Source organism: Dipteris shenzhenensis, chromosome 6 (genome assembly GCF_047967505.1).
Source record: "Dipteris shenzhenensis isolate YYH24624 ecotype China chromosome 6, Dip_SZ_1.0, whole genome shotgun sequence".
NCBI classification, from domain to species: Eukaryota; Viridiplantae; Streptophyta; class Polypodiopsida; order Gleicheniales; family Dipteridaceae; genus Dipteris; species Dipteris shenzhenensis.
This window is the reverse complement of record NC_141601.1, coordinates 17,675,353-17,690,635: the sequence shown is the minus strand read 5'-3', so window position 1 is coordinate 17,690,635 and position 15,283 is coordinate 17,675,353. Positions and strand designations below refer to the sequence as shown.

Below are 15,283 nucleotides of genomic sequence, written 5' to 3'. Positions count from 1 at the left end.
ACATAAAAGACACTTGCAAGCCATGCCTTGAAAAAAATGCCCATATCTCGATAGCCATTTGAGAACTTGATGTCTCTCACTCCCATATGATGGCAACTAGGGTGGCAACCATAGGAGGAATCATGTGGCCTCGCATCACAAGATTGTAATGGGCAAATTAGACATACCATTCTTTTTTTTTTCCCACTCACACACGCAGGGGCACATTTGTGTGTGGGCTCCATTGCTAGGTAGTAGGGAGGGCATTCGAACATGGGCGGCTAGGTCAGGTGGGCGAACATCCCTCTGCAAACATATCATTCTTAGGCTAGGTTTAGACAGGCGGTATCCATGCTCAGGATTGTTCATTTAGCTTTCCGCACTCCCCTTGGAAGTTGCTGTTGTTGAAGCGTGCCAAGGTTTCTTATCGGCTTTTTGTTTCTTGACCAGTACTTGGGTAGGAGGGAGGGGGTGTAGAATGAGCTCTCCATCCCAGGGTGAATAGGTTGCTCTTCTCCCAGGTGAGGCAACACGCTGATGGCATCCGTCCTGTTTGTACTGTCTTTTTGTTTTCTTGACTAGTGCTCGGGTAGGGAGAACCTCTGGGGACTTGTGTCAAACCGGCTTCAACTTCTTCTTCAACAGCCTCCAATGCTGGAGAATCCTCAGCTCTGGAGGCAAGCAAAAAATGAATGGAGGGGTGTGAAAAGAGTGCGAGGAGTCAAGGTGTGTGCGAATAAGCAATAACGGTTGGCTTGTCCAATGGGGCAAGCAAGCAAAGAAGGCAAGGATATATAAAGCAAAGAAGAGAAGCAAAACCAAAGGCATTTATTAGGCCATAATGTTAGAAGAAGAAGAAGAAGAAGAAGAAGAAGAGGCAGCCATGGCTGTGGCACCCCCTCCCCCTCTCCCCTCCTCCTTCTTCCATCCCTCTCCCTCGCCATCGCCACAGCTCCAGCCCTCGCCATCTCCATCTCCATCTCCATCTCCATCTCCAGAGCCCTCCCTCTTCTGCCTCTCCTTCAACCAAGACCACTCCTGCATCGCTTGCGGCACCTCCTCTGGCTTCCGCATCTTCAACACCGACCCCCTCCGCGAGCTTTTCCGCAGAGAATTCGACAACTCCACCACCGCCGCAGCCGGCGGCAGGCTCTCCTTCCTCAAACGATACACTGGCGCACCCGCAGCAGCAGGAGCAGGAGGAGGAGGAGGAGGAAGGCCTGGCGGAGCACCTGCCGCACCAGCAGCAGCAGGTGCACAAACCCCCCAAACTTCCATCGCCGTAGCTCGTAGCAACGGCGATGGCTTCACCATCGTCGAAATGCTCTTCCGATGTAACCTCCTCGCTCTCGTCTCCCCCCGCTATTCCTCCAACAAGGTCATCATCTGGGACGATCACCAGGGCCATTGCATTGGCGAGCTTCTCTTCCGTAGCGAGGTCCGGGCCGTCCGGCTCCGACGCGACCGCATCCTCGTCGTCCTCGAGCACAAAATCTACCTCTACAACTTCCCCGACCTTCGCCTCGTCCATCAGGTGGAGACTCTGGCCAATCCCCGGGGCCTCTGCTTTCTCTCCTCTGCCGCCGGCTCTTGCATCATGGCTTGCCCCGGCCTCAACCGAGGAGAGGTGCGTGTTGAGCTTTACAGCAGCAAGCGAACGAGATTCCTACAGACGCACACATCTGCCCTAGCCTGCATTTCGTTGTCTCTCAACGGGGCTCTTCTAGCAACTGCGAGTACCAAGGGCACCCTTATTCGCATCTTCAATACGGCCGACAGCACCAAGCTTCAAGAGGTAAGCCACCCAATCTATCGCCGTAGCAAGCCATGGTGGATTCATGGATTTCCATAAACAAGCCCCTATCATGGTTGTTGTTCCAAGAGTGTTTTTTCTGGTTTCATCGACATCTAATTGATTGTTCATACACTCTACCTGGAATCCTGCCTGTCGGTTCTTCGGAAAGATGGACTGCAGGCGACCAATAATGTCTTCCATTCGCTTTTGAGCAGCTTCGGCGTGGCACGGACCGTGCTGATATATATAGCCTTGCTTTCTCTTCCAATAGCCATTGGCTGGCAGTTTCCAGCGATAAGGGAACCATTCATGTCTTTTGCCTGAAAGAGACATCCGAAGATGGAAGGACGACATCTAGTAGTGCGTATGTCAGCTTTCCTGCAAGCTTTTCATCTGGCCTTTCATCAAGCATAAGCAGCGGACTGCAACTTGCTCGCTCATCCATACTGTCACTGACGCATTCAAACACGGTTTCTTCTCTGTCTTTTATGAAAGGTCTACTTAATTCTTCTTTGTTATGATCATCTCTCCTTCTCATTGCAATTCATTAATTCGGCTTGGCAGTATTGCCTTTTTCTTTTTGGTTTATAAATTTTTCCTCTTGGAGAGACATTGAACGTGTGATAATTTGGAGAATGGCATAGGTGTGCTGCCCCGGTATTTCAGCTCGGAATGGTCATTTGCTCAGTTTCATCTTCCTGAGGACACTCATGCCATAGTAGCCTTTGGATCAGAGAGGAATACAGTCATTGTCCTTTGTTCGAATGGCAGGTGACATGAGATTACTGGATATTTTTGGAATGTCTGAAGATAATACTGGAATATTATTGCTCAAAATATTTGAATTTGTGAATTCGGCATCCTTTGCTAATCAGAATTGCTGTCATTATTGTGCAGTTACTATAAGTGCTCATTTGATCTGGTTCGTGGAGGTGAGATGGTGTTGGAGGAGAGTTCAAGGGTTTTGAATGCTCCTTTCGGAATGTAAAAATGTTAGTATTATGTACATAATTATTTTGGGAGTTGTACATGGCCTGTTGTAAAATTATGATACCATATTCTCTGGTCTGAGTGAAATTTCTGTGCATTCCTTTAGGTTCCTTTGTACAAAGAAGCCAAATATGTTTTGTTTATCTGGGTTTCAGACTGCTCTCCTTTGTGTGGCACCCTTCATGCCTCATGCACACATTGGTATGCGCATCTGCACACCCATGCGCAGTTATTGTCTGCAATTAGTTTGCTCTCCAAATCTCATAATGATATCAGTAAACGGATAGAAATGGTCTGAGAGTCACACTCCAAGAAATGGACATAAGAGAAGGGTCATAACCTGCCCCACCAATGTGAATCTTACATGATTAGGAGATGAATTTTAAGAAATAGCAATGCATCAGTAATAGAAGCATTTTAAAAAAAAGGAAAAGAAAAGAAAGAAATGGACATAAGAGAAGGGTCATGACCTGCCCCACTAATGTGAATCTTACATGATTAGGAGATGACATTTAAGAAATAGCAATGCATCAGTAAATAGAAGCATGTATTGCTAAGAGAACATGAATAACATGGGCGCCTACTAATTACTTGCTTTGGTTACGGCTTTTAGATTGTAGTGATGGCTTGTGTTTCAGGACAATGCCAGGCGTTTGTCTAGCATACGCAGGATGACTGTAGGACTTATTATGATAAATTAGCCTAAGCAAAGGGCCAATTTTGAATGCGGAGAGGATTAGCCTTTTTCTTTTGGTGTAAACATCTTGTGCCACTTTTAACCCCTTCCAGCCTCAATGTCTGTGCCAGTCTCTAACAAGCCTTTTGCCTCAGACACTCTTAAGTCATAATGCTTGGCAGTCTGTGCTGCCTTCCTTTTCTTGCTTTCCCCTTCATCCTCGGGGATACAATATCATGGAACCCTCATCTCTCCGTCCAGCAGCAGGGAGGGCTACTAATCAGTCCAGAAGTACTTATCTTTAGCTGCAGGAGGTCTATGGGAGCAGCATCGAAGCCAGTCTACTGATTTGGCTGTTCTACTTCTGGATATGATCCATGTATGTGTCTGCGATTACTATTTGTGTGCACAAGAGACGGACTGAGTTGTTTATGCATTGTCTGAAACCTGGGTTAAAAGTCTTCCGCTGTGGGGATTTGGCTTCCGCAAGTGGTTCTCTATTTTCAGACAGGCTTCCCTCAATGAAGGGGGCTGAGTACATCATCAGGATCCTCAATAGAGAGGCTGGCCCCTTCCAAGCTTTGAACATTACTGCAGATCTGCTGCAAGCTTCTGGGAGGGTTCTGGTCCTGTTCTTCCGCCAGTCTGCTGCTGGATTGTTAGCATTGAGGGTTTAACAGCCCCTCTGTAGTAAGGTCGTGTGTTGGATGCCTTGTGCTGAAACTAGAACAGAGGGCAGGTCTGCAGACCCTTGCGCAATGAATGGTTTAACTCAAGGCTGGAAAATGGTTAACTGAATGGCTGACATCTGATTGAAGGTCTCCAAACTGTCATGCTTCTACCACCACATCTCATCTCGTGCTAACTTGGCATTCATCATGTCAAACTACTTCCAATAAGACAGAGGTTCTTGTGGATAGTCTGGCTTCCACCTTTCTTGGGCATCATCTGAAGCTTCACACTGTAATCTCAAACTGTCCATTCCTTTAAAATCAGCAAGCCATGGGCACCTAGCATGATAGTTGTGGGGCCTAACTTGGTGACAATGAAAGTTGCTTCTTCCTATATCACTGATTCGGAGCTCGACATCGGGCACTACCATTATGGTGCTGATTGGTTGCTGAGTGTGCTCAAACAGCTGGCTGCTTTGTGGAGAGACATTGAGCTTGGCAACCACGTGGTCGTTGAGCAAGTCCTTTGAACTTGCCACCAAAGGGCCCTTGTGTCTGCTACTCGTTCTACAACACATGAAAACCTTTCTGATTGGTTCTCTGGGAGGGCCACTGGTCTCCCTTCTATTGAGTTGCTTTGGCCATACCATTGGATACTTCAATGGTGATCCGGTGGTTTGATGGTCTCCCTTCTTTTGAGTTGCTTTGGCCATACCATTGGTTACTTCAATGGTGATCCGGTGGTTTGATGCTTATTGGTGGCAGACCTTTTTTCTTTCCCGCTCAGTGTGGCAGAGCTTCATCTTGCTCTGTTCTTATTCCTCTTCGTGGCACAGGCTTTGGGCTATTTTCTCTGCTGTCAGGTGGTGGGACTTACAGGTGTGGCTATAAGACAGTGATGTTTGCTGAGGGACTGCTCCTTGGTGATGTGGCAGTGCTTCTGCTGGACTGCTGCATCTAACCCTAGCTGAGGGTTTGGCAGCCCTTGAGGCTGCCTTGTGGTCAGGTATGCCCATAACTTAGCCTTAGTCAAGGCTGACCTCCCCTTCCATTGCTGGTGTCAGTATGAAGACTATTGTATAAACGGATGGCCATTGTATATGTGGGGGTGTGGATATGTGTAGGTGTGTGAGCATATGTTTATATGTACTGTATACCCTCTGATCAATGCACAATGGAGTTCACGTCTTTAGCCTTGCCGGTGAATATGGTTTAGGTCCAAACTGCAGTATTTGTTTTGTTTTTTAGAGGATGAGTTGGGGTAGTTCCTGGATTCATTTAGTGTGTGTGCTTTCAGTGGCTGCAGATCACAAGAACGCCTGCGAGGCCATAATTAATTTGTGCAAATTGAGTATGAATTTATATATCTTGAGTTGGAAGGAGAGTCTAGGGGGTTGAGGGTGTAGAGGTGCATGATTTCTGTTCAGTCATCTATCAGGAATGGTAAGATTGTAGGTGAGATTCTTGTTTTGAATCCCAGTAGGGTGCTTACAGATGACATTGGTAGCATTTGCACTAGTGAAAATGAAATCTCAGATAGGGGTGTATTTTTTATGTCAACAGCTTCCAAGACAGCAGTGAGATACAAGCTTCTATTATGTGGAGATGTACAGGCTGAGGTCTTTCACTTTGCAAGTGATGCATTCAATCAGCCTCTGGTCCAAGTACACAAGTGCACTTACGCTTCAAGTAAAATGAAAGGATAGAGAAGTACACATGTTGGTCAACTTTGGAAGCACTCATAGTTTTGTTTATTCCAAGAACATGATAGTCACTTGGGTGATACTATTATGTGGAGATGTACAGGCTGAGGTCTTTTACTTTGCAAGTGATGCATTCAATCAGGCCTCTGGTCCAAGTACACAAGTGCACTTACGCTACAAGCAAAATGAAATGATAGAGAAGTACACGTGTTGGTCAACTTTGGAAGCACTCATAGTTTTGTTAATTCCAAGAACATGATAGTCACTTGGGTGATACCTAAAAGAGTGGGAAGTTGCCAATTGAGATTTTAGAGCTGGCAGGATCGTTTATATCTCACGCAGTAGGAATTTACTCGAAGGGATTATATTACATGCGGTTTACATTGATTAGGAGGTCTTCATTAAAGGCCTACCATCTTGATTTTTGCTGCCACAATGCATGCATAGATAGTAAACCGCTTGTTTACATGCTGAATTGGTCAATTTGAAAAAAGGCCCAAAGACCCCTTTCTTTAAGTTTTGGGGTTGCTTTTGTTCACGTAAAAGCAGCCCAAAATTCCCTTTTAAAAAAAAGGGGTTATGGGTCATATAAAAAAAACGTGGGGATCCCAATAAGGTTGTGCCTTTTGGAGGTCATTATAAGTCTAAAGTGTAAAGTAGCGCGATAAATATTTCCAATAACTTGTAAAAGGGAAACATAGGTGTAAATTGGAAGGAAAGAAAAAGAGAAAAAGCGTAAAGGTAGATGGGGAGGAATATGCGGAAAGGTAGATGCATGAAAGAGAGGAAAGACAACTTCTTCGAGGAGGGTTCATTTGAGCTATTGATCTTTCATTTGAAAAAAAGCAACCCAAAAACCTTTTTTGGCAATGAAAGGGGTGTTGGGACCCTTTTGTTTACATGGACCATGTGGAAAAAAGAGGCCAAATGTCCATTTCTTTGACAAAGGGGTTTTTGGGCCTCATTTTTTCACATGGGCCATGTTAAAAAAACAAGCCCAAAGATCCCTTTCATTGATAAAAGGGGCATTTGGGCTTCTTTTTTTCAAATGAGCCTTCTAGTAAGTATGCATGGTGGATTTAAAGAGTTGCAAGTAGAGTCCTCAAGAAAGACTTGGTAGGGGCACATTGTGCCTTGCTTATACTTACATTGATTGCTTACTAATTGTGTGTCGCCATCACACGTTTTCAAAGATGTGCCATAGCATCATCATGAAAATGTGCCAAATCATCATCATGAAAGCGTGCCTTTTCAAAGATATGCACGGCGTAGAGAAACCCTACGCTCTCATCCTCTCCAACAAGTTCCAAGTCATTGTGTTGGCTTCTTCCCACTAGCATGTACCAGCTTTGTGTTCCTACGCTCATTGTTGGTCTCTAGCACGTTCCAACATGTTTCAAAGCCATCGCTAGTAGTTTGCAATTGAAAATGATCACGGCGGCACCTGCATGTTCTTATCCACTCTTCTTAAGTTATGTAGTCTCTAATTGTGCCTCATTTCAAAGGATTAGCCACTTACAAAAGCTTGGGTTACCAGGCAGATCAGAGATAGTGCTTGCTACTTGATAGAGTGCTAAGCCTAGCCATTATGCTCATAGTAGTTGACCGAGGTCAAAGTGGGCAACAAAAAACTCTGTGCTCTAGCTTCTCCTTCTCTCAGATCAACATTTTAGGTTTACGATTCCTTTGCTTTCACAAGTCAACGTCATTACGTTATGCGATATATTCTTGTTTCTTGCTTTAAAGGGTTAGCAAAGATGTTACAAGCACCATGGCTATGCTATCCATCTAATCTCTTACGTCTAGCCAAAAATTTAACAAGGGACATAATTATGAAAAGGATCAAAGGGTCATTGGATTCACATGGTTGAATCCTCTAAAGAGCATCATTTTATGTATAAATGTAAATTGATATGATCGATTCATTCTTGTTGTTTGGATAGCGATAATAAGTCCATCTGTATGTTGAAGTGTATCTTCCATAAGTTAGTTCTTACTTTCTCTTTTGGATGGTGGTAGGTATGTGAGAGGAGGAAGTTTGACTGAGATACGTTCAAATTATTGGACTATTAATCTTGGGGTTGTCTTTTTTTTTATCGAAGCCCCTTTATTCACAAATGGTCCATATGCATGGCTTCTTTTTATAAACTCAAAAAAAAAAAAAACCATTCTCGATTCAATTTGCTCGAATGCTCGAATGGTTTTACTTGGAAAATGGAAAACCCCCCTTTGGTGGAAGAAAGAGGTCTTTGGGCTACTCTTTTTCGTACGAAAGCAGCCCAAAACCCCTTTGCCCTGTCATTAAAGGGGTTTTTGGGTTGCTTTCATGAAAAAAAAAAAAGAGTAGCCCAAAGCCCCTTACATCAAAGAAGGGTCTTCTTTGGCCTAGTTGGCCCCGAAGGGTCCTAAGGGATGTCTTGGTCAGTGAGTTGCTAATTAGGTCATAGTTTTGAAATTAGTTCATTTGGTCAATTTGGCCACGCAAATTGTGGTTAGTATGAGGTTTAAGTGTGGGTTAGTAGCAATTTAAGTGCTTCTAATATGTCCAAGGTTTAAGGTTTTTGTTTGCTTGTGGAAGTCCTAAATGTTCTTGTCTTTTGTTTGTCCTCTTGTGGAGATCCTAAATGCTTTTGTCTCTTGTATAACACCACCTTCACATTACTCTTCCCAAAATAGGCACATCCCCACTTTTATTTAATGGTCCATCTACCACACACACACACACAGACACACACACACCTCTTTTACCTCTTTAATTCAACTTTCACTTGCTTAGCATGATTTGGATTCATTTTGTATCTTTGTTGTTGGATTGGTTTTGCATCTGATAGGAATTCTATGTTGACATACCTACCTTAGGAAAAACTCCCCAAAGATCAGAGTAATTTCAAAGCAAAAACATCTTTGTATCTGGTGAAAAGTTATTTGACAACTTGAAGTTGCTCATCATAAGAAACATTGGCACTCATGGCGGCAATAGTTGTAGGATTGTCGTCTATGCGGTTGGGTTCTTGTGTCGGCTCTTGTATATAATTTTCATTAGTAGTATAGATCAATAGATCGGTCTTTAGGACACTCTAGTATCGGTGTGGTCCTACCCCAGTGCAAAGGACATCATCAGGTTCATCCATAGTGCAACCTAGGGAACCTTAGTGTGAAGCTACTCATCATAAGAAACATTGGCACTCATGGCAGCAACAGTTGTAGGCTTGTCATCTATGCGGTTGGGTTCTTGTGTCGGCTCTTGGACATAATTTTCATTAGTAGTATAGATCAACAGATCGGTCTTTAGGACTCTCTAGTATCGGTGCGGTCCTACGCCAGTGCAAAGGACATCATCAGGTTCATCCCTAGTGCAACCTAGGGAACCTTAGTGTTTTAGCATGCATTTATTCCTGTCATATATATTCCATACTTGATACAGGTTTGTGGTTGGATATAGGCTTACAGATCTATCCTGACATTAGCATTCATCACCTCATATGCCTCAGGGATATCTTATGATTTTTCAGTAGTATTTTAGGCATCTAGACCTTTCTACTATCAGCCCCTTCTTGATGAGCCTATGATAGATGATCCCATGCAAATGAATGTTTAACTATTCACATATCATATCAACTTCAACTCACGATAACTGAGCATACGGGCTTGACAAACCACCGTGTCTTGTTAGTTTTATGGTCCTCTTCTTCAGAAAAGTAGAGTATCATACTTGCACCTTCGCCCCTAGCTCTTTTTCAGCCCTTGGATCACTCTGTCCACCCTAACTATGCTATCTTTTTTGACCCCGCATAATTTGACATAGATTTTAGTTCTACTATAGCATACCTCACACATTGTCGTGAGTTCTTTTGGGTTGGTGACACCCATATTTGTCACAACCTACTCGACCACATATTCATGGCTACCCTTTCCTTGCAAAAAGTGTCTTTACTTGAAGAAAGGGGTGAAAAAAAGAGGCCCGAAAACCCCTTTGGTCAAACAAAAGGGTAGGCCCAAATACCCCTTTGATTCAAGAAAGGGGTCCATGGAAAAAAAGGAGGCCCAAAGACCACTTTCTTCGATGAAAGGGGTTTTTGGACTGCTCTTACTTGAAAAAACTTAGCCCATAAATCCCTTTCATCGAAGAAAGGGGTCTTTGGGGCTCCTTTTTTTTCTAGACCATAGAGGAGGCCCAAAGACCCTTTCTTTAACGAAAGGGGTTTTTGAGGTGCATTCATTTGAAAAATGGAAAATAGTAAGCCAAAAACACCTTTCGTTGAGTTGAAGAAAGGGGTTTTTGGTCTGCTTTCATGTGAAAAAGAGCAACACAAAGACCCCTTTCATTTGAAGAAAGGGCAGCTTCAAAACCCCTTTCATCAAAGAAAGGGGTTTTGGGCATCATTGTTTTAGATGGCCCATGTAAAAAAATGAGGGATAAATACCCTCTTGTCAATGGGCCTCTTTTTTTAACATGGGCCATGTAAAAAGAAGAGGCCCAAAGATCCCTTTCTTCGACGAAAGGGTCATTTGGGCCTCTTTTTTTTACATGGACATTAAAAACAAAAAGGCCTAAAGATCCCTTTCTTTGATGAAAGGGATTTTGGGAGCTGCTTTTTTGACATGTAAGCAGATCAAATACCCCCTTCTTCAAAGAAATTGGACTTTAGAGGCAAATTGCAGATTCCCATCTAGCATGTCAAATTGAATTTTTGCTAATTTTGAATATTTGCTAGAATCTTTGGAGGTTGGTGGCCAGAGGCCTTGAGCCATGTGGAGTACCTCGTCTTTCTTTGCTTGCTATGTGGCACCTCTCTCTATAAGAAATATAGAGAAGATGTCATATCCAATAAGGTATCAAGAGCAAAATACCTTGTTATTTCTTAATTCCAGAATGAATAAATCAATCTTTTTACGATTACAAACTTAATGTTATGTAATGATTCATATTATTAACATAATACTTCTAGAATGCATGTGGGTGGTGGATATTTTAATATAATAGAAGAGGGATATTTTTGAAACATGTAAAGTTAAAAATGTATATACAAAGAATTTATTTAATAAAATAAAAACAAAGATGCACTAGATGAAATTAATTTTGTTGATATATTTGGATGCATCTCTTGGTTTCACAAAGAAAGGTATCCCTAATATGTCCGCGTACCACCTTTTACTATAGACATAATGTTTTCTCTTCTCCATATTTCATGTATCTCATATCTTCTATTGTTTGTAGTACAAGTTTCATCCCTGTTGCATGATACATATCCATTTGCAACAATTATTTAATGAGGCATATTTTTTGTGACATGGTTATGTTATTTCTTATTTCAATGCTTAATATGTATGCATGTATTTAATTTAAAAAATTGGTATGTCTTTATATATGTTTTTCGATAAATCAAGTCAAGCTTTACAAATAGAGTATAGAGATTGAACATTTAAACATGATTAAAGTTATGATGTTTTTGAAGTCGAAATCTTGCAAAGTCAACGATTGTAATTTTCTTTCCCTTTGTGAACCCTCTAAAAGTTTCATTTTCATTGTAAGTAAGAATTCTTCATTTCAACAACATACTTAATCCAAACTTCATACTTACTCTGAACTTCATACTGAGTAAGAATTCTTCATTTCAACAACATACTTAGTCCAAACTTCAAAAGAAGCATAAATATATGTAGCAAATTTTGGAACAACTTACAAATTAGAATACTAGTAGAGATTTCAATGTGCATATTTATTTCAATCAAACATCAAATTACAACCACCAATAACATTCACTCGTGGAATATAGGGATTCCTCTTACCATCAACTTTTTTTTTGGTGAGATATAAGGAATTTTTATTAAAATGGATTTTTTTTTAAAAATACAGCTTTAAGCTCAACCTAGAGAGCATTCCTAAGGCACAAGAGGCAATTTTAAACTCTAAGGACCTACTGCTAAAATATGATAGCACGTCCAAAAGCAATATAACAGAAATTTAAAGAGTGAAAACAAGCAAATTCATGGTCTTCCAAATATTCTTTGAATGAAAGAGGCTCTGACGATGCTCCAAAGTTGTAGTTGAGATTCATTGATGCTGCCCCTATCTTGCAGAAGAGCAAGCTTCCACCTAAGAAGGATGAAAATTGGTACTTTGACAAACCATGCGTGGATTTTCTACCAAAGAAAATAGATTAAGAGGCAACCCCAAAACAAATGAAAATGGTCTTCCATATTCCTTGAGCAAAAAGTGCAAATAGGAGATGTGTTTCTCCATTTTGTTAGCCTATATTTTCTTGAAAATTTGCTTATGTCCAAACTCCCGAGCAAGAAGATGAGTTTATTTGATGATGTGGCTTTCCAAGTATTATGGAGTCACTGATTCCATACTAGTGAGTGAACCAAAAGGAGCCAGCTTGATTGCTACGTTGACTATGGGACTTCAGTGGAACATTTAATGGAGAAGTCATTTAAAGCTATCCACTCCCAGTGGTCTTCACCCATCCCCTAATAGTGTTTGACCAAAGGACAACAATGCTAGTAGGCCAATTATGTTTAAGCTTTGATAAAGTGGAGACACCCTCATTGAGTTGTTTCAAAAGATGGAGGCTGATTTGAATAGGCACTAACCTATTAAAAAAGCCCCCCCTGTTCCAAACATTTAGATCCATCCCCCTTCATGATTTGTACTCACTAGCTTGCTCACTAGTTGCCATGAAATTTCCAAGTATGAATTTTTGCATACAAGAAAACTCTTAGGGAACTAATGGAACAATTTCAAAATAGTACATGCATGCCCATGCCCTTTTAGTAGCCTTCATCAGTTAGACAATAGGGTAAAAATTTAAACTTCAACGCTGCACCACGTAGCTTCCAAGGCTAACAATAAATGTTCATGCCTAAGCTAATCTAAGAAAAACAAACAATCTTTATTCAACAACAAAGCCACCATGAACATCATCATAGAATCACAGAGAGGAATTCCAAATGAGTCTTTTAAATTTCTAGTCACAAAGATCTCTATTGAGAAGGAGAGAGCACAAGCATGGGCAACAATATGTGACCTCAGTAGTAGGCAACTCTTGAATGATTAGTGCTACATAATGTAATAGGAAAAATAAGAACAAAATTGAGTTTTTCATTTATTTTCATTGATACCATATAGAGACCTCATGCTGTGGTGTTCAAGTCTATTGCACTAAAATGATCAAGATTGGAATATTGTTCTTACCAGCCTCTACTTCGTAGACTATCATTGCCGATAGCTATTCCAAGCTAAATTCGAACTAAAGTACTCATGGGAAGCATGTATCTTCACACCATCCAATCCTAAAATCAGTTGTTCGAAGTTAAGAAGCAAAAGAAATGGATGAAGCAAGTACTACGGCTGGAATATAATGTGAGCAAGAGAATTTCTTATTTACACACTGCCATGACATTGTGGCCTATTTGGTGGACAGACTTTGTGATTTTCATTATTGCTAGAGAACCCAAGGTTTACTCTTCCATCTACACAAAATGAGGTAGAACTTCTTGGAGAAGGTTCATTAGATGGAAACTTGCTAGAGTGAAGATGCTCCACTGGGGGAGAGGGCTGTGAGTGGGGTGAGGTGATGAAAGGGTAAAACAAAAAAATACTTTATGTGTCTAGGAAGTTCTTCTATTATCTCGGTAGTGGTAGGTTGAATGTGTTCAAAACGTTGAAATGCAGCAAACCCAGTAGTAGCAACTGCATCCGTGGGAGACAGAGAAATAGGTTGTGTTGTGAGCCTCTCTTTGCATATCATGGTGAGTGCTTGGCAGGCTAAGGAGTTATACATGCATGTCATGCTACTCTTTCTACCATGGTGATTGCTTGGCAAGATGAGATAAGTTTTGCACACATGTAATGCTTTTTTACTATTGCTATTGCCCATCAACATAGGGGTAGACTCATATAGCACAAACCATATCTTCGTTTTGTGAGGACTTTGTTGCATTCCTACAATACATTGAGTGGTTTATGAATTGTGAGTCTCACTGTCTTGTGGAGAGGGTCAACACATCTGAGTTGTATGTGTAGAACTTGAGATTGTTGATTACAAAATCAACCCATCCCATTGGAATCTTCCTCCTCCCTCTTGAATTGCAATTCCAAGCGTTGCCCTTAACCCTAGAAATTGTAGCTACTCTTCGCACCAAATCTTCACAGGATGTGGCTATTTATCTTTCCTCTTGTAGAGCCGCTTTTAGAGTATCGCTCCTAGCAAAAATGAGCTCTAGATGTATAGTGTTGTTTGCAATCACTTTAGATGGTTTGGCTGAGGGAGAGTGGAGGAAGATTGCAGATCCCCATTTACGATGTTAAATTGGATTTTTTCTAAGTTTGAATATTTGTTAGAGCCTTTTGAGGTTGGTGGCTAGAGACCCTAAGGAGAGATGCCACTTGGAGTACCTCAGAGTGTAAGGAAAGGCCTTCCTTTGCATGCCATGTGGCACCTCTGTCTATAAGAAATATAGAGAAGAGAAGAGATAGAGATAGAGATAGAGAAGATAAAAGAAGAGACAAGATCCAAGTCTGCTTCTTCAAATAAGAATCAACTTTGAAATAATCTTTGATTATTTGATTTTGAGTGGGTAATCAGAAAGTAGTGCTCTTTGTTCGAAAATCCTAAAACTCCTTGAGCTTCTATCTAGAAGCATGCAAGGAGCTTCCCCACTTGCTACAAAGGAGATCACACTTCTCCTTAAATGATTCAAGTTGCCCTAACTCGCCTACAAAGGAGTAACTACAAAAGACCATGGAAATGAGAGAATATCTCTATTAGTCCTGTCAACTGTTGACAGCCTAGCCTAGGAGAACAGAATTATTATAGAAAAATACACTCACAACGGTGAAAGAACATGCTAAACCGTCTCACTTCTTATGCCGACATTTATGAAATTTTTGTCAAGTCACCAATCGAGGCGCTATTTCATAAAAATGCCAATTAGCCAAAGTACCGTGACCAAAGCCAAATGGGATTTAATTAAATCCAAACTGTGATAAACATTGAGGGACAAATTCCCAATCCAAACAAGGGCATGAAAACAGTGAAGCACTGCCCTAGGGTAGACTTGCAGAATTTACTTTGCAAGACTTAGTTGTAGGATCATGGTTGAACACAATGAGATTGACCACCTAGAATCACACATAAGATTTTGCAAGACCGGAGATTGAATCCATTGATCTCTTTCCAACTCCAATTCATAGAAGTCCTTAACTGAGTAGCTTGTCATTCCATTTGCTATCGTTAATACTCGCATGAAGGAACACTCGCATGAAGCTCACCAGATTGTCTCTGAAGAGTGCAATTGATTGTCAAATCCTTGAAAGTTGAAGATCCACTATTTTGAGGCCACTTGGCTTTGTTAGACATGGTTGTGGTCATATTCCAAGGGCATGAGAACAACAAGTTTCTCCTTGCTAGAGCCTTGGCCTTAATGGGGCAGTGTTAATAAAGTATAGTAGTCTTATTTACAT

At 41.4% G+C, this 15,283-nt stretch overlaps 1 protein-coding gene across 1 annotated transcript; it reads left to right on the top strand.

Annotated features, from left to right (window-relative positions):
- The first annotated feature begins 811 nt into the window (after positions 1–811).
- LOC147900873 (autophagy-related protein 18c-like) lies at positions 812–2,869 on the top strand. Its single transcript, XM_087375880.1, has 4 exons — positions 812–1,774; positions 1,990–2,269; positions 2,419–2,545; positions 2,672–2,869. The coding sequence occupies exons 1-4, from the start codon at positions 821–823 to the stop codon at positions 2,760–2,762; spliced, it is 1,452 nt and encodes a 483-aa protein (XP_087232006.1). The 5' UTR covers positions 812–820; the 3' UTR covers positions 2,763–2,869.
- Positions 2,870–15,283: the final 12,414 nt, after the last annotated feature.

Bases quoted from the DNA above. Each gene is read 5' to 3' on its own strand.
- LOC147900873 (XM_087375880.1), top strand. From the start codon at position 821: ATGTTAGAAGAAGAAGAAGAAGAAGAAGAAGAAGAGGCAGCCATGGCT. The intron at 1,775-1,989 runs GTAAGCCACCCA...GCTTTTGAGCAG, and splicing joins ACAGCACCAAGCTTCAAGAG to CTTCGGCGTGGCACGGACCG. The intron at 2,270-2,418 runs GTCTACTTAATT...AGAATGGCATAG, and splicing joins TTCTCTGTCTTTTATGAAAG to GTGTGCTGCCCCGGTATTTC.